Source organism: Schistocerca cancellata, chromosome 1 (genome assembly GCF_023864275.1).
Source record: "Schistocerca cancellata isolate TAMUIC-IGC-003103 chromosome 1, iqSchCanc2.1, whole genome shotgun sequence".
In the NCBI taxonomy this organism is placed as follows: Eukaryota; Metazoa; Arthropoda; class Insecta; order Orthoptera; family Acrididae; genus Schistocerca; species Schistocerca cancellata.
This window is the reverse complement of record NC_064626.1, coordinates 753,536,017-753,554,358: the sequence shown is the minus strand read 5'-3', so window position 1 is coordinate 753,554,358 and position 18,342 is coordinate 753,536,017. Positions and strand designations below refer to the sequence as shown.

The 18,342-nt window shown below is 46.0% G+C and overlaps 1 protein-coding gene across 9 annotated transcripts in view; it reads right to left on the bottom strand.

Annotated features, from left to right (window-relative positions):
• The window catches only part of LOC126186151 (protein held out wings), a 419,545-nt gene that overhangs the window by 80,232 nt on the left and 320,971 nt on the right, over window positions 1-18,342 (bottom strand). For all 9 annotated transcript variants that reach the window (XR_007537298.1, XM_049928192.1, XM_049928193.1 and 6 more), the window contains exon 2: window positions 12,514-12,647. Coding sequence is in view for 8 of the 9 variants with exons in the window: in XM_049928192.1 (XP_049784149.1) it covers window positions 12,514-12,647 (134 nt within the window). In the remaining variant the exon portion in view is untranslated. The remainder of the gene's footprint in view (window positions 1-12,513; window positions 12,648-18,342) is intronic.

Genomic DNA, 18,342 nt, shown 5'->3' with positions numbered 1-18,342 from the left:
GTTTTAACGCTTTATAATATTTATTACATTAAACTTACAGTTATGAATGATATGTCAAATGAAAGAGCAACTGTTAATTTTACCAAGAACCTCATAATGTTCAATGTGAGCGACTGGTTCAGCTTCACTGTATCCAAACGCTGGATAGGCCGCAAGGGGCCCAACGACAGGGCTTGCTTTGCATGGCCTCCACGTTCACCCGACTTAACGGCATGCGATTTTTTCCTTTGTGCTTCATCAAGGATCGTGTGTACGTGTCTCCGCTACCGGCAGACCTCCTTGGATTAAGAAACCGGACTGAATCAGCTGTTGCTACAACCACTGAACACACACTTATCATCGTTTGGGAAGAACTCGTCTATAGACTTGATGTGTGCCCTGTGACAAATGGTGCTCACATTGAACATTTATAAGGTTCTTGGTAAAATTGCTTGAGTTGCTCTTTCATTTGACATATAATTTATAACTAAGTTTAATAAAATAAAGTAAATTATAAAGCGTTAAAACCCCGATATTCATTTATAAACACCCTGTATTTTATCTTTGTGGTTCGGAGTACATGTTGAACTGTAGGTCCACCTACAAGTGACTAGACACGAAAATTCAAAGGTCGGGGAAAGGCTTAAGTATGCCACCAAACATCTGAGTGGCTACAGCCGGGGTTCGGCGAAGGACAGCATACACATACGTTACCACTGGGCGCAAACATCCGTCCACTCTCCCAAGGGGTTGGGGAGGGGCCAATAATAATAATGGCTAGGTCATGGCCCGCCGGTTGACCCTGCAGTCTAACGCACGGCTTTCCGGGCGGGAAGGACCGCCTGGTCCCCAGCACGAATCCGCCCGGCTGACTTGTGTCGAGGTCCGGTGAACCGGGCAGCTTGTGGATGGTTTTTTGGCGGTTTTCCATCTGCCTCGGCGAATGCGGGCTGATTCCCCATATTCCACCTCAGCTACACTATGTCAGCGATTGCTGCGCAAAAAAGATCTCCACGTACGCATACACCACCATTACTCTACCACCGGGGGGCCGAACCGCACAATAACCCTGGGTTCGGTGTGGGGCGGCAGAGGGGTGAAGTGGACTGCGGTAGTTGTCGTGGGGTTGTGGACCACTGCGGCTGGACGGGGACGGAGCCTCTCCGTCGTTTCTAGGTCCCCGGTTACAATACAATGGCTAGGTCATCGTGACCGCCGTGTCATCCTATGCCAATTCCAGGATTACGGATGCGGGTTGGAGAGGCACACCGCTCTCCCAGCAGTTGTCTGCTTTCTTGACCGTGGAGCCGCTAGTTCTCTCTCAAGTAGCTCTACAGCTGATTGGCATCAAGAGGCTAAGTGCGGCCCATCCAGTCTTTCCACCAAGAAGAAAACCCTGGCAGTACTGGGAATCGAAAGCGGCTCTTCTGCATAGCAGCTAGGCGCTGACCATCGAGCTATTGAGGCGGACCCCACTGTGACAGATACACATCACTTAATTGGAGGCAGGCGGCGGTTGTCATCTGGTGAGTAACGCTCGGCTGCAGTGAGGAATGCGGCCGGCCCGCCCCCCAGCTGTGCAGCACAGGCGAGCAGCCGCCCCGCATTGTGGAGTGCGGCGTGGCCCCTCCCTGGCGGCACAAAGCGCCGAGCCGCAGCGTCCGCCACAAAAGTGGCGCTGTTAGCCGCTTCACTGCCGCCGACACGCGCCCGTCTGCCCCTCCCCATCCACAGCCCAGCAACCTGCCCGAACCCCAACACGCACCGGCCTTACCTAACAGGGTAAGCCGCAACCCGCCGCCGCGTGCTTCATTTACTTACAGTGGACCTCCTCCCTCCCAGTATACACAAAAAGAGTCCGTACTTTACTATTCCACAAATATCGAAGACTTAGAGATCGATAACTTGAACGCAAGATCTTTTTATTTCGATTTAACCTGTATATCCACTCCGAATAGGCAACGGCCTTGCCGCAGTGGCTACACCGGTTCCCTTGAGATCACCGAAGTTAAGCGCTCTTGGGCGTGGCCGGCACTTGGATGGGTGACCATCCAGCCGCCATGCGCTGTTACCATTTTTCGGGGTGCACTCAACCTCGTGATGCCAACTGAGGAGCTACTCGACCGAATAGTGGAGCCTTCAGTCAATAATACGATCACAACGGGCGGGAGAGCGGTGTGCTGACCCCATGCCCCTCCTATCCGCATCCTCCGCTAAGGATGACACGGCGGTCGGATGGCCACTCGTGGCCTGAAGACGGAGTGCTTTTTATCCACTCCGCATGCTGCTCGTCCGTCCTGCTGTACAAATGCAAGCAAAAACGTTAGTTTCAATGTTACCCATTGATTAAAATATGGTGTGCGTGCCACTCACTGTGTGTTTCCAGAACGGCCGATCCAACCATTTACGAATGTTCTGTTACCTAGGTCTGCAAATATCTGTGCGAGAAGCGTGCAAATCCGTCATGTTGTTTCACATCGATTGTCGCAAGTCCTGTGAGAAGTCTTCCAATATACCTTGTGGGTGGCTCTGAGCACTATGGGACTTAACATCTGAGGTCATCTGTCCCCTAGACTTAGAACTACTTAAACCTAACTAACCTAAGGACATCACACACATCCATGCCCGAGGCAGGATTCGAACCTGCGACAGTAACAGCAGCGCGGTTCCGGACTGAAGCGCCCAGAACCGTTCGGCCACAACGGCCGGCTGTACCCTGTGGGTCGTCAGGCTAATTTTCTGTTTCGGCAGATATTTTGGAAACTCATTTTTGCAACGTGTAGCTGGAGTCAGCCCAAGCAAACACTGCTCATCAAGTCTTCCATGTGACGCCCAGGGCCGCCAGACAGCGTCGGTTTCTTTTCCCCTTATGGGCCAAATGATATTTAAAGCGGAATTTTACGTGCCCATTCGACAGATCGGCCCAAATTAGTCTAGAGCGAAATTTGTTTTATCGCTGTGTATCAGCAAGGAGAGTAACACGCGAGGAATGACGAATGCAACAGAAGCGACAGCTACCGCCACGCAGCAGCTCTGGTCAAGTCACTGCTGCTGGATTGCCTGTTGATACATAGCGATAAAACAAATATCGCTCTAGACTAATATGGGACCGATCTATCGAATGGGCAAGTAAAATTCTGCTTTAAATATTATATTCCTCGTAACGGGATTCAAACCGTTGCTGTCTGGCTGCCCTGGGCGTAGCAAGAAAGACTTTTTGATCAGTGTTTGCTTCGGCTGAATCCTGCTACATGTTGCAAAAACTAAATTGTAAATACCTACCGAAACGCTACATCTTTACATTAGCAACTGTAGCTACGTATGGGTCTCGTCCATGAAGACGAATGCCTCGCCAATATGCTGCCGGTATGGTTGCACTATCGGTCGGAGGATGGCATTCACGTGTCGTACAGCCGTTACGACGCAGTCAATGACCACCAGCGGCGTAAGTCGGCCCCACATAATGCCACCCCAAAACAGCAGGGAACCTCCACCTTGCTACACTCGCTGGACAGTGTGTCTAAGGTGTTCAGTGTGACCGCGTGGCCTCCAAACACGTCTCCGACGATTGTCTGGCTGAAGGTATATGCGACACTCATCGGTGAAGAGAATGTGTTGCCAGTCCTGACCGGTCCATTCGGCATGTTGTTGGGCCCATCTGTACCGCGCTGCATGGTGTCGTAACAAAGATGAACCTCGACATGGACGTCATGCAGCCTATTGCGCACAGTTTGAGTCGTAACACAACGTCCTGTGGCTGCACGAAAATCATCATTCAACATGGGGCGTTGCTGTCAGGGTTCCTCCGAGTCATAATCCGTAGGTAGCGGTCACCCACAGGAGCAGTAGCCCTTGGGCGGTCTGAGTTAAGTATGTCATCGACAGTTCCTGTCTCTTTGTATCTCCTCCATGTCCGAACATCATCGCGTTGGTTCACTCCGAGACGCCTGGGCACTTCCCTTGTTGAAGAGCCCTTCCTGGCACTAAGTAACAATGCGGACGCGATCGAACAGCGGTACGGACCGTCTAGGCATAGTTGAACTACAGACACCACGAGCCGTGTACCTCCTTCCTGATGGAATGACTGGAACTGATCGGCTGTCGGACCCCCTCCTTCTAATAGGCGCTGCTCAAGCATGGTTGTTTACATCATGGAGCGGGCTTAGTGACATCTCGTTAACAGTCAAAGGGACTGAGTCTGTGATACAATATCCACAGTCAACGTCTACCTTCAGGAGTTCTGGGAACCGGGATGATGCAAAACTTTTTTTGATGTGCGTAGAAGAACAGATGCACAAGTGGCCCAGTATTATATAGAGCAGATAACTTGAGGGCCGTGTTGGTCAAAGTTGAGGAAATTACGAAATGAGATGGACTATCTTACGGCAACGCACCAACCAAAAAAGTGCCAAAAACAACGTGTTGGACATCCTCCGGCATTGGAGCGAAAAGGCTTAAGGCTATATGCCCGACCAGGAATCTATTCCGGATTATGACCTTGTTTGGAGAAATACTAATTAATAATTCCTGCTGTTTAACGACTTGGTGCCTTTCGACTGAACGCCATTTTAGGAACTTGTATGCACTTTACCTGCCTCAGTAACCCTAACGGAGAAAGGGAATGTACGGTTTAACGTGGAATTCGAACAGGTATCTTTTCTGGCGTTATCTTTGCGTCAATGACGGGTGAAGGATAGGTTCAAGGCTGAAAAAGTTCAGGATTCGATTCCGCTGCTTCTCTGATTCCAGACACGAGCTTTACCACCAGGCTCCGATCGTGTATGGAACTTCTCTGCAGAATTAAATATTTATTCGAGAATACGAATATTCGATCGCAGTCGTGGCAAGAAACTATAACCTCTAGTGTCGGAAAGACGGAGGTCTGAAATGTGGCACAGAGGACAGAAAACGAATAACAAATAAGGTGGAGCATGAGTGCTACGGAAGGAGAGAAAAGGAAGCGAGGAAAGAGGACAGGACAAGAGCTGGGAGTTAAAAAGTCGGCAAACATACCAGAAATAATACTGCCTTTTCCGGCGTTTGGTGCCATTATCAGCGCAAACAAAAAGCGCCCGGTGAATAATAATGGGCGCGCGGCGGCAGGTGGCTTTGTGCGCGCGCAAAGGCTGCTTGCTGCTGCGGCCGGAATACCGAGCTGCTGCCACGCCGCGGTATAATGGCCGACCGGTTCCCCGCGCGCGCACACCTGTTGCTGCCCTTCAGCGAGGGCTCTGCAGTGTCAACAACACGCGCGCTGACTGCGTGTGCGTCCCCCCCCCCCCCCCCCGCCCCGCCCCCTCCCTCTGTCGCTATGAGGTACTGGGGCGTGTCAAAGCCAGAGAACGTGCAGAACGAGAATCCTGTCCGCAGCATCTCCTGCAGTCCAAGTCACGTGATTTTGGGACCGCGCATTTTAGCCCCTGTAGCGCTTAGCATATTTTGAGTGTTATTACTTCCCTACTGCAGATAGATCGGAACTGAAGTTGGCTTAAAGATGGGAACAGCAATGGTATTATACTTTTTCGTCACAGTATCATAGCTCAGATCCCACTTTATTTAGGTTTTTTTTCTGTAACGAGTTAGGAAGTGATGACCAAAAATTTTTTTTCATGTTTTCTATTGCACTTATTCATATTCTCGAATCTCTGTTCTAATTAATTACATTACAAAAACAGCGCATTTGGAACTACGAAATGGTTACTGTAAACACGGTATGCGATTTGCACCACTTGCTTGTCCATTATTGCTTTCAGTTTTCCTTATTTTACCCGTCTCCTTTTTAAAGACAAGTAAAATATCTAGCATTTTTCATCATCTCATCAGTAAAGTAAAACTATACTATACGTGTAGTAAATAAAAAATTACACGATGTGCGCTCAAATTTTGGAGGAATAAAAGAAATAACAGCCAACAAGATTTTTTTTAGGTTCTCTGTTGCACTGCTTCATATTGTCGAATCTGTTCTAATTAATTACGTTACTCTGAGACTGTATACGAAACCGTCTCATGCACAAACACTTAGATACACATAAGGGTTTGAAAACCCGCATAAATTGGAGGAAATGTCACACTGCCACGTATGAATTTTATCTGCATATAAACATAGCACCAAAACTCTGACTGTCAGGTTACTCACAAGCACTTGCAAATTTATCCAGCACTTACTGTCGCGAACAAGTCGCTATAAAATCGCAAATATTCTCTCTGCAATACAGAACTTTGTAATAACGTGTCTCGATATTTTTCAATATGTAATTTACAAATACACATTTGCTGTACATATCTGTGAGATGTAACAGGTCGTCCTTTCGCATACTTCTGTTTACATCCGAAGCAACGATAATAATGTACCGTAGCTGTTACTACAACTCAAACGTGCAGAAACGCACATAAAACAAGGCGAATGTGTGAGGATACTCAACTTGCGCTATTACCGCAAACTGTTGACAAGAACCGTCGTCCCAAAATCACGCGACCAGCCCAGTTTGATGTTGCGCAGTAGGCAATGCTCACTCCACAGATATACATACTCAATGGTCAAAGCCATCTACAGCAGTAGTTTACTTTTGAAGCGTCCTTACGCCAAAAACGACACAACTTTCCCTAAACACAAGGTATCACAGAAATGGCGAAAACTCGTTTCAGCAACCGTATCGACAAAAATTGTTCAAAATGCCGTCTTCGCAAAGAAGAGGCTGTTTCTCATTCAGAGCCGGAGGAAGATACAATTAGGACTGGCACGTGCAAAAATTGAGAAGTCGGATTCAGCGTAATATTTAGCCAGATATTTTATCCTAGAAGCTGGACTTCCTAATTTTAAATAGGTCTGAGTCAGCTGGGTATTTTCAGTCGTTTATTAATAATCAATTACAGTGAGTTTCTCGAAAAATCAACCTTAAACAAGCTTAAACTAAAAAAGAATCAGTAAGCAGTCTTATAATTTAGCAGTTATGATAGCAACAAAGTGTTGAGTCTACCTAATTTCTCAGTCTTCTACCTAAGCTAATTTTGTGTAAAAATCAACTAAACGTCTGTGACAAAACTAAATAATTATTATCTGTGCTAAGGGAATGTACGATGAAAAGTTATTCAATGAATTTGGTCATACCAGTCAGACTTATAAAGAAATAACAGTTATCTATCATTAACTATTGATATTTCCTGTCTTAACTCACTTCATGTAGAATGTTATTTTTTTGAAAAATCACTTCGTGGAAGCCTTGACAGCAAATTTTGTCCTCTGGGCGCTTATGAAAGAACACCCTTCCGACGTTGGCAAAGTAATATTCTGCCAATTTCAATCATTCCTAACGAAATTCTTTGTATTATGCTGCGATTTCAAATTAGCTGTCCAGCGCGGCTCGTGAATGGTGCGCACGGGAGAGGCAGGTTTGCATCGACTGAATGGCACATTTTTACTTTGCCTCGCTCGCACTGCGCATAGCGTAGGTGGACACTGTCTGTTAGGATCGTTTGGCATGCGGAGAAAAAAAAAACTATGTATCATTATGCTATCCCCTTATTCATCCTTATATTTCTTCCCCGTGCTTACATCATTAGTCTGGAACGGACCTTGGTTGTGCTTTCTCTATTTCAATCGGCAAATTGCTTAACAAAACCCGGACAGGCCGGACTTGCACATATTTGGCCAGACACGACTGTAAAATGGCGGACACCTGACAACGCTAGATACAATCCAGTAGGTCACAGTAAGAAAAGCAAATCGACTACAGACATCCGTGAGTCATAAATGGTGATATGATAGCTGTTTTGTCATCTGGGTGAACATTGGAACAATCGTAGCGGCAATACTACACAACAGTTGGATCAACTGGCTGTGTTGGGGGCTTCAGTGAAACTGTCGTGTGACTTATAAAAGGGTGGCAATTTTAACTGAACTGTGTGGCCAAAATAGTGGAATGCTTATGTCAATAAAAGTGTGATTTTTCTTACCACAGAGGTATTAATACACTGGAATTCATAAATTTTAGTAACTGGGTCCTACGTGGTCCCTAGACGAGAAAGATACCGAAATCAGGTACGTTACTTATTAGGTCACCATGAATTTTCGTTACTTTAATAGTATCTCTCTTAAATTTATTGTTAAGAATCTTCACCAAGATGACGGTTTTGTCAGAATTCGCTCCTAAAAGTGACCTGCCGGCCGGGATGGCCGAGCGGTTCTAGGCGCTACAGTCTGGAACCGCGCGACCGTTTAGGTTTAAGTAGTTCTAAGTTCTAGGGGACTGATGACCTCAGAAGTTGAGTCCCATAGTGCTCAGAGAGCCATTTGAACCATATTTAAAAGTGACCTGTTTACATGGACCGTCAGCTTGGGGCAGGACTAGAAGGTAGGACCAACCACGGCAGCATGTCACTTTTATGGCTAGGACCGAAGCATTAACTACGACCCAGCACGACCTCTGAGCCGCCCTTTCGCCGGCTTTCTGGAACTACCAACACGCAACTATTGCGTCGGGTAGTCAGCGACATTTACAGTTAACGACAAGCAAATTTCCTCTGTGATTTACGCGAAGGGAATATGAACCACTGGTCCGCAGTCTAGAGCTACACATCCAGATGCTACTGTCTACAGGTTTGGTAAAATACCTGTTCACCGCCGCTCTTCTAAATACGTAAGTCTGATGCGCAATATATGTCAATTGTCGAGTAGTTTTTGCGCTCTTCACGGAGTTACACCTATGGTATGGTCTTTCCTGTTCACCTACATTGGCATGAATAACATTGCTTAATGAAGGTATCAACTGACTGGTTGATAAGGTCTTAACCAATAAGGGAATTTCGAGACTACAGCAACGGAATCTCTCTGGTTATCATCAAGTGTTAGTGGAAGTTAGAGGAAGGGACAAGTGGACCGTCAGAGCGTATGGTGAAGAATTCGCATTTTCTCGTTAGGACCCTCTTCGTGTTGAAATTATCCCCCGTTCGTTAGCAAATTCGGTCAAAATGTCTCTTGTAGACACTGTCCGGGAAAGAGAAAACGGGAATCTACGCTTTGTCGCCGCCCTGTTCACTTGTTGCTCTGCGTACCGTTCGCTCCTAATTGCTGTCATTAGCTAATGGCGACGATCCGCTACGTCCGAAGTGGTCCTCTTGAAACTCAAGTCCCACTCAGTCTGAAACGGCATGTCATTGATTCCAGTTGCCCCTGGCTTCTTCCGACATTTAACCTGATCCACACAGCCAGCTATAGGAAGACATGGAGTTTGATTCCGAAGAACGGTGCAATTTCGCATATTTCACGGGCACACATCCTTACAAGAGGCAATAGAAGCCACACGTGACGGGATAAAATCATAGGACCGACAGGAAATCGAACCCCGGACTTTTGGGTTGGTAATTTGGTCACTGATTCACCGAGCCACTGAGATTATTGGAATGAAAGAAAAGGGATCAGAAATTTGGTGCCTCCACACGGGCTGTTCTTCCCGGAAAGCACCAGAGTGCCACCGCAGTTTATGTTCTCATCAAATGGATGAACTATTATCGACATGGTCATATGCGTCCACTTTACAAAACGCATCGGAGACGTTTGACCCACTGACCCGTAATCTACTGGTCTGTAACGCAAGTAAAATTGGCAAAGTTGAAGGGAAACCGCGTTTCGTTTAGCAATGAAGTGCGGAGCCAGCAGCGCTTTCATCGCCACATAGTAAATCGAAAGACAACCGTACTGGTGTCGAGTATGACAGTCGTGCGGAGTTACTTTCGTGCGCAAACAGAATGTGTCGACACTTCAGATGGTTTTTACTTTCACATTCGTCGACTTCGCCAATTCACAAACACATTCCAACGTAACCTGAACCTCGTGCTAAAATACAGATACACATACAGGGCGAACACACAAGAGCTTTACAGTTTCAAAAAGCCATACAAACGAGACGGAACAACTTACCCGGTTCGAACTTTAACCTGCATCCGTGGATTTTTTTTTTTTTTTTTTTAAGAACGGGCGGCAGTTTGACGCAGGCTGCTGCCGCCAGAAAGTGGTAGTGTGGGAAATTGCAACTACACCACAACGGAAAAGCTGGTGCAAGTTTCAGTCCTCTAAAAGAGAGTAGGAGGAAACACGAGGTGTGTCCCTTTGCCTGATACAGTTTGAGAAGTCGTGTTCGCCCGCCTGTATCGCAGCAGAACGCTGATCGCATTCGAATAGAATTCCAGAGAATCCCAGAGAAATCGGGACGTCGTGCAAGCCATGAGCTTGAGATCCCATAAACAACTGTTCCCAAAATCCTGCGCAAACGCTTGCGCATGGAGCCGTACAGGTTGCAGTTGATCCAGACCATCAATCCAGCAAACTATGCCGCACAATCTCGATATTTGCCGTGTTACTTACTATATGAGTACATACATAGCCTACGGAATCTGAAGAGAAAAAAAAAAAACTTCCAGGGATACTCTATTAACAAGGAAAAGGTTTGAAGGAATAAGTTTTACCGATTTGTTTCTGTGGATTTTAAAAATGTAAACCTCTTTTCTGCTCACCATATATTAAAATTACTTCCTAGTAAACGTGTCTTAGACTACATCAGACTGTATTTACACTGCTACAAAGGGAGCAAATTTAGTGTGCGTGTTTACTATGTAAGAAAAGCCGCTTATCCCGGCACGATAACCAGATTCGGCTGATATCTCTCTCCGAAGAAGTACCATTTCGCACAAGTGTTCCAGCCCATGCCGAGTACTTCATTCCGCCATCATACTCGCAAATAAAGAAAATGCTCTGGCGTAGTTTGAAAGCAACGGTTTGGTAATTATTTGTTTTACGAGAGTGAACCAAATGAAAACCTTAAATATTTTTTAAAATATGTATTGTGCAGAATTGGTACAAAGCTTTATCACTTTTCACATTTTCTCCCCCACGCTCAATGCAAGTCCTCCAGCTCTTACAAAGTGCATAAATTGCTTTAGAAAATCATTCTTTTGGTAGTCCGCACAACAACTCATGCACAGCGTGGCGTACCTCTTCATCAGAACGGAACTTCTTTCCTACCGTTGCGTCTTTGAGTGATCGAAACTTGGGGGCAAGGTCTGGTGAGTATGGTGGATGAGGAAGACACTCAAAATGCAGGTCTGTGATTGTTGCAACTGTTGTACGGACAGTGTGGGGCCTTGTATTGTCATGTTACAAAAGGACACCTGCTGACAGCAATCCACGTCTCTTTGATTTGCTTGCACGCCGCAGATGATTTTTTAGGAGATCTGTGTATGATGCACTGGTGACAGTGGTCCCTCTGGGCACGTAATGCTCCAAAATGACGCCGTTTTCGTCCCTAAAGAGAGTCAGCATAACCTTCCTTGCTGATGGTTCTGTTCGAATCTTCTTTGGTTTTGGTGATGAGAAATGGCGCCATTCCTCGCTCGCACTCTTCGTTTCCGGTTGGTGGAAGTGAACCCAGGTTTCGTCCCCAGTAACGATTCTTGCAAGGAAGCCATTACCTTCTCGTTCAAAGCGCCGAAGTAGTTCTTCACAAGTCAGCTGCCGTGGCACCCACCTTGCAGACACTTTGTGAAACTGGATCACATCATGCACAATGTGGTGTGCTGACCCATGACTAATCTGTAAACATGCTGCAGTATCATTCAGTCTCACTCGGCGGTTTTCCTTCACTATGGCTTCAACTGCTGCAATGTTCTGTGGAGTCACAACTCGTTGTGCCTGACCTGGACGAGGAGCATCTTCCACTGAAGTCACACCATTTGCGAACTTCCTACTCCATTCGTAGACTTGCAGCTGTGACAGATATGCATCACCGTACTGAATCTTCATTCGTCGGTGAATTTCAATAGGTTTCACACCTTCACTAAGCAAAAACCGAATAACAGAACTCTGTTCTTCCCTGGTGCAAGTCGCAAGTGGGGCGGCCATGTTTATACTGATACTGCGACGGTATGTGTGCATCTGCGCTATGCTGCCACCTACAGGCCATTCTGCACGCTGTGTAGCACGCTTACCAACTTTGGGAATAACGGTGCGAATTTTCGATTTGTTACTACAAATTTAAGGTTTTCATTTGACTCACCCTCGTATGTAGGTCTCCGGGTTCTCATGATTGTTGTTATAGTCATTAAAATCTTCTGGGGAGCTCTTACGTCCCCTGATGTGACCCACAGCAAAAGACTCTTTAAAAAAATCCCACCAGAGGGCTGGGAACGCAGAGTTGGCAAATAGTGGCGCCAGAAGACTCTTGAGGCAGAGGGACTGGAACGTCGAGTTTTGGACATGCAGTTTGATGAAGACTGTGAAGCAGCCTAATCAACCCAGACGACTATCTTCAATATTTAGTTCAGGCCCACATTACACTCCAAACTAACTTTGTCTGAGAACTTTTATAAGAGACCAATTACAAATTTTTTAACAGAGCACTTTGGTATTTTTGTCATGTCTTTTTATGAAAGGTGGAGTGTGGTCCTAGCTTTCACAACGGATTGGTCAAAGATATCAAATTGTTAAGCGTAATCAGCGCGGTAGCAGCAGCAGCAGCAGCAGCAGGTGGATGCGGTACTCACGTCCGGGTGTTCCTTGACGGGCACGTAGATCTTCTCCGTCAGCGTGGTGGTCTGCCCCTCCGCTTCGGGCAGCACCAGCGGCTCCTTCTTCATGCCATTTATCTGGAAGAGGCTCGCCCTCACTTTGGCGATCTCTGCAACAGGCGGAAAACAACACCAGGTCAGTCCAAAGCTGGCGATTGCGATTTATGCAGCACAGCAACGAGCTTGTACGCTGTGAAATGACTAAACCAATAAGACTACTAAAAATAAGTAATACGGATAATCTTACACTCGTTACTGCACTTGTAATCAGGGGGGACAGGATTAAAGGGGATAGACCAGGGTGACGTTCAATTTTGGATTCGAATTCACGGTTTTTCTCAAGAAAAAAAAAACGAAAAAATTAAGACACTAACTTTAGACCTATATTGTACACCCTTAATATTGTACGGTGTATTTGTTTAAGTAACAAACGTGCACCCAGAGGACACTACACGACATCGACAGAAAGCCTTCGCGGACTGCGAGGGCGGCCGGTAGCCGCTCCGAACGCCACAATTTCGAACCTACAACAAAATTTCGAAAACTGCTTTGAAACTGATGATATTGTCTAACGTAGTACGTAGGGATGTTTTTAAAAAATGGTTTGTAAGAAAATGGCGAAACTAACGTAAATTTTTCACCAAAATGTCGCTGTAAAAATGTACATAAAAAAATCGGAATTAAAATGTATCGAAAAAGTCCTACGTACTATAGTAGAAAGAAACGCCGACTTATGAGTTACAAAAAGGTATTACTTAACTGCGTCTATGTTTCATGAGTTATACCTCCCGCCAACTTAGAAAACGTTACTTTGAAAAAAAAAAGTTTAAAGTTTCAACTTGTGCTTTTTTAATATTTGAATTGATCGAACATTTAATTGGCAATGCTAGGACCCTACAGCTCGCCTTTTTTTTCGTCTATGTCGAAATTTTCATTTTGACGAAACTATATCGATCAACAAGTTCGCGCTTACCAAACGCAGTGTTTTCTGCACGACTCTGATTACTGCTAGAATTTTTCTATTCCTGTATATGCGTTTGTTTGCCCCTTTCAAGCACTTCATCCTTCACTTCGTTTAAGGTACACGCAGACGCGAGACACACACGTGCTGTCACACTGTTTATCATAAACCAACCATCTTACGAAAAGAAATGTTCTTGAGAATAGTATTTTAGTTCACAATCGTACATTCTGCGATACTATCTGAAACTAAAACAACTCCTATTCCGTCGACATCTATTACGGTATTAGATCAGTTGCATTCGAGCGCTGGATGAGCCCGACTCCCATCCAATAAATCTCGGTTTCAATGTTTTTCACGATTTATGACACACTTTATATTAAAAAATCTTAAAATAGACTCCAGAAGTAACACTTTAAGCCACTCAAAAAATTAGGCTAAAAAAATTTCTACTCTGGCCAACAGCCCAAATTTGTCTTTTCGCCTATTTTTGTTACTTAGGCTGTTGTTGTTGTCTTCAGTCCTGAGACTGGTTTGATGCAGCTCTCCATGTTACTCTATCCTGTGCAAGCTGCTTCATCTCTTGGTCCCCCTCTACGATTTTTACCCTCCACGCTGCCCTCCAATACTAAATTGGTGATCCCTTGATGCCTCAGAATATGTCCTACCAACCGATCCCTTCTTCTAGTCAAGTTGTGCCACAAACTACTCTTCTCCCCAACAATTCTATTCAATACCTCCTCATTAGTTATGTGATCTACCCATCTAATCTTCAGCATTCTTCTACAGCACCACATTTCGAAAGCTTCTATCCTCTTCTTGTCCAAGCTATTTATCGTCCATGTTTCACTTCCATACATGGCTACACTCCATACAAATACTTTCAGAAACGACTTCCTGACACTTAAATCTATACTCGATGTTAACAAATTTATCTTGTTCAGAAACGCTTTCCTTGCCATTGCCAGTCTACATTTTATATCCTCTCTACTTCGACCATCATCAGTTATTTTGCTCCCCAAATAGCAAAACTCCTTTACTACTTTAAGTGTCTCATTTCCTAATCTAATTCCCTCAGCATCACCCGACTTAATTCGACTACATTCCATTATCCTCGTTTTGCTTTTGTTGATGTTCATCTTATATCCTCCTTTCAAGACACTGTCCATTCCATTCAACTGCTCTTCCAAGTCCTTTGCTGTCTCTGACAGAATTAAAATGTCATCGGCGAACCTCAAAGTTTGTATTTGTTCTCCATGGATTTTAATACCTACTCCGAATTTTTCTTTTGTTTCCTTTACTGCTTGTTGTATATACATATTGAATAACATCGGGGAGAGGCTACAACCCTGTCTCACTCCCTTCCCAACCACTGCTTCCCTTTCATGTCCCTCGACTCTTATAACTGCCGTCTGGTTTCTGTACAAATTGTAAATAGCCTTTCGCTCCCTCTATTTTACCCCTGCCAGAGAATTTGAAAAAGTGTATTCCAGTCAACATTGTCGAATTAGTTAGCCTAACGTGAGAAAATAAATGGCTCTTGGGAGTGGGGCGGGGGCCAAGGGGTGGGGTTGGTGAAGGTGATAGTGGGGGGGGGGGGGTGGAGGGGGGAGGGACGCTCATATGCTGTTCTCCTGCCACTGCTACTGGCGCAAGGCGTGAACGTCAGCGCCATTTCCAGTTCAAGGCAGATACTATTCTTTCCGAAATCTCAACTCCTCCACGCACTCTCACATCAGTTCAAAGTATCACATTACAGCATAATTCCCAGCAGTTTTTTTATTTAGGTGTTTTTTCCTCCAGGTCAAAACGTTAATAACGACGACACTAGTGTTCACACAGATTTCTAGTTTTCGCTGAACGGTCATCGCAAGCGCAGGTCAACACCAGCGGTCGCCCCTTAAGGTAATCGTCAACCAATATCGTCCCACGTCAATTAGCTGCCGGTACGGAAATATCTTAGCATTTGTAACCTCAGGCACGAGTGAAGCGTAACCCGCGGACTCAGGAGTGCAGTGCACGCCGGACAGGCCAGAGGGGGGTCACCCATGTACGTTTTACAGTGCGGCGTTTTAGTCATTTTTTATTGCAGTACATTTGCAGATTATGTAACTCGTTTATGTAGTCGAGAGAAAGTGAGTGTAGCTTTGTGTCGTTGGCTGTCCTCTGAATCGTTAACGTTTGATAGACTACGATGAAGATGTTCTTGATCTCAAATTTTGTAACTTAGTTTTCATTACTCTTTAATCCACTGAATATTGTTTGGAAATGTGACGTACAGTATCTCGAACCGTCTGTAAAGTAATGCACGTAACTTAGTTATGTGTAACACAGTGATGGATATACTACAAACAACTTCTTACCGTTGCTCACCAAAAGGGGTTTGCTTGTACAATTCGTCTCCCCCTCGTCCCTTTTCCCTCTCCACGTTCCTGAGCTTACCTCAAATTTTGTAGCATAGTTATCATTTTTTGGTCGATTGAATATTCTTTAGACATATTTTTGAACAATGTTTGTGTATGCCCTATTTTTTACTTTCTTGATCATGTAACGTTTGTATGTCAACTATCGTAAACAAGGTATTTCTTGGTACAGTTGTATATGCTTTTAGATGGGGTCTTTGATCCATTAGTTCACAATACTTGTAGCAAGTAAATCTGGGTGTTACGTGAGAAAGACTGGAAAACTCATGGTCTCCGCGAACGTGGCCTGTAGTAGAAATACGCTGGTAGGCGAGATCGCCGCTTTTGAGAACTGCAGGTAACGACCTGAAAGCTGTGTCTCCACTAACGCAGGTGGGGCCTGCAGGCTTTCCAGAATCAGTCGGGGAAATGTCAGTGGCGCGTCGACGAAGTACGTGTTACTGTCGGTGTTCTCTGACAAAGCTTTATAAAAAGCTGGGACCACGCTGTAAGTGTTATAGAAAATACGATACAAGTACCCCAATACACTGTCAAAATGTCATATAAAACGTCTTATTTTGTAGTGTAATACAGGCATAAAATCAGCTGTGCGTGGCCAGCTGTGACCAACAGCAAGCGCAGATGCAGCAACACGCGAGAGTGCAGCGTGCCAGCCACCTGGAGTGGAGGGGCAGAGAACAGGAATGGGCGACAGGCGAAAGCAGCAGCCAGCACACGGCGCAGGACGCACCCGCAGGTCCAACATGGCGGGGACCTGCTGCGCTGCGCGCCAAATGTCAGCGACGCGGTGACCTCACGGTACGCTATGGGAGGCGCTGTTGCTATGGGAGGCGCTGTTAACGGGACTGGCCCACCACGGCCCGGCACGGGCAGTCGCGGCCACACTGCCCATACACCGAGACAGCAGCGCGCCAAGCGGCCACTAAGCCACATTGTTGTACACGGTAGTCGAAGAATTGGAAGACACTAAGGGAAAGTAGGAAGAAAGGAAGGAATTAACCGACTGGGATGGAAATCGGCAGACGTGATGTACTTGAACAGACAAATAAATTATTACAATTCCAAAAAAAATTTGGGTGGTTTGTGCAACAGAAAGATCTTCACCAACTGAGCAAGTCAATAACGCGTTGATGCACCCCTGGTGCTTATTCAAGTAGTTATTCAGCCTGCCGTTGATTGGCAGATCTGTTGGATGTCGTCCTGAGGAATATCGAGCCAAATTCTCTCTAGTAATGCCCATAAAGCTTCAAACTTACTCAGCTGGACAGAGATCCGGTGACTCTGCTGGCCACGGTAGCATTTCGCAAGCTCAAGCTGTAGAAATTCTCTCCATGTACGGACGAACATGACCTTACTGAAGTGTGAGCCCAGGATAGCTTGCCGTGAAGGGCAACAAAACGGGGCGTAAAACATCGTCGACGTAACACGGTCCTGTAAGGGTGCCGCTGGTGACAATCAAAGGGGTCCTGCTATGATATGACATCACATGGCAAGCCAGACCAGCACTCCAAGCTGTCGGCCTGTGAGGCGACCAACAGTCAGGCTGACACCCTACCGCCGTCCAGGGAGTCTCTAGTCACGTCTTCGCTGGTCGTTGCGGCTCTTGTCGAAGCGGGTACATCACAAAAGGAAATTATACTCCAACCAATAAGATTCCAGACCGACTGTGCCCGATACTCTGAAAACGGGCTTGTTGGTGCACAGAGGACAAATGTAGTGGGCACAAGGGGCGCCGTAAGCTCAGCTTCCTTTCTGTAAGCCGTCTACTACTGGTCCTTTGGTCACTGAAGCACCAGTTGCACGTCGGATCGATGATGATGATGAATCCGGGACCCTGAGTGCCTCTCTGACGAGTGCCCGGTCATGAAGTTCTCTCGTCTATCGTCGACCACATCCTTCTCGACTCTGTGTTCGGTCACGGTTCACCCATTCCTGCCAATATTGTCGAATAGTGGCATCGCTCCTATTCAAATGCCGAGCGATTCGGCAATTACTCCAACTGGCTTTAGTCTGCCGAACTATTGTGAGTATCACGACTTTGTATGCTGCGATATTCATGCGTCTTCCCACTGGGTACATGTACTGCATCTCTTTCAACCTACATCGGCCTCTTTATCTCCGTATTCCCAATGTACCTGCTCATAACAACATGCGTTGTGTGTTTCAGGAGTTGCCCCTGCATTTCTAGACCCCCCCCCCCCCATTTCTGCCTGCCATTCTTCTCTTAAGCCTCTTTGAACTCATGTCACGTTACATCCACTTCTCCACTCACCTAATATCAACGTCGTTGTGCTCCCTATGGTAAGCTTCACAAGCTGACACTACCTGACGGATTATGTTAGTTCGTCTCAGCAGACAACATACATTGCGGCGGGATTTTAAGGTTTACGGGGACAGCAGGCATGTATCTGCAAACGAAGA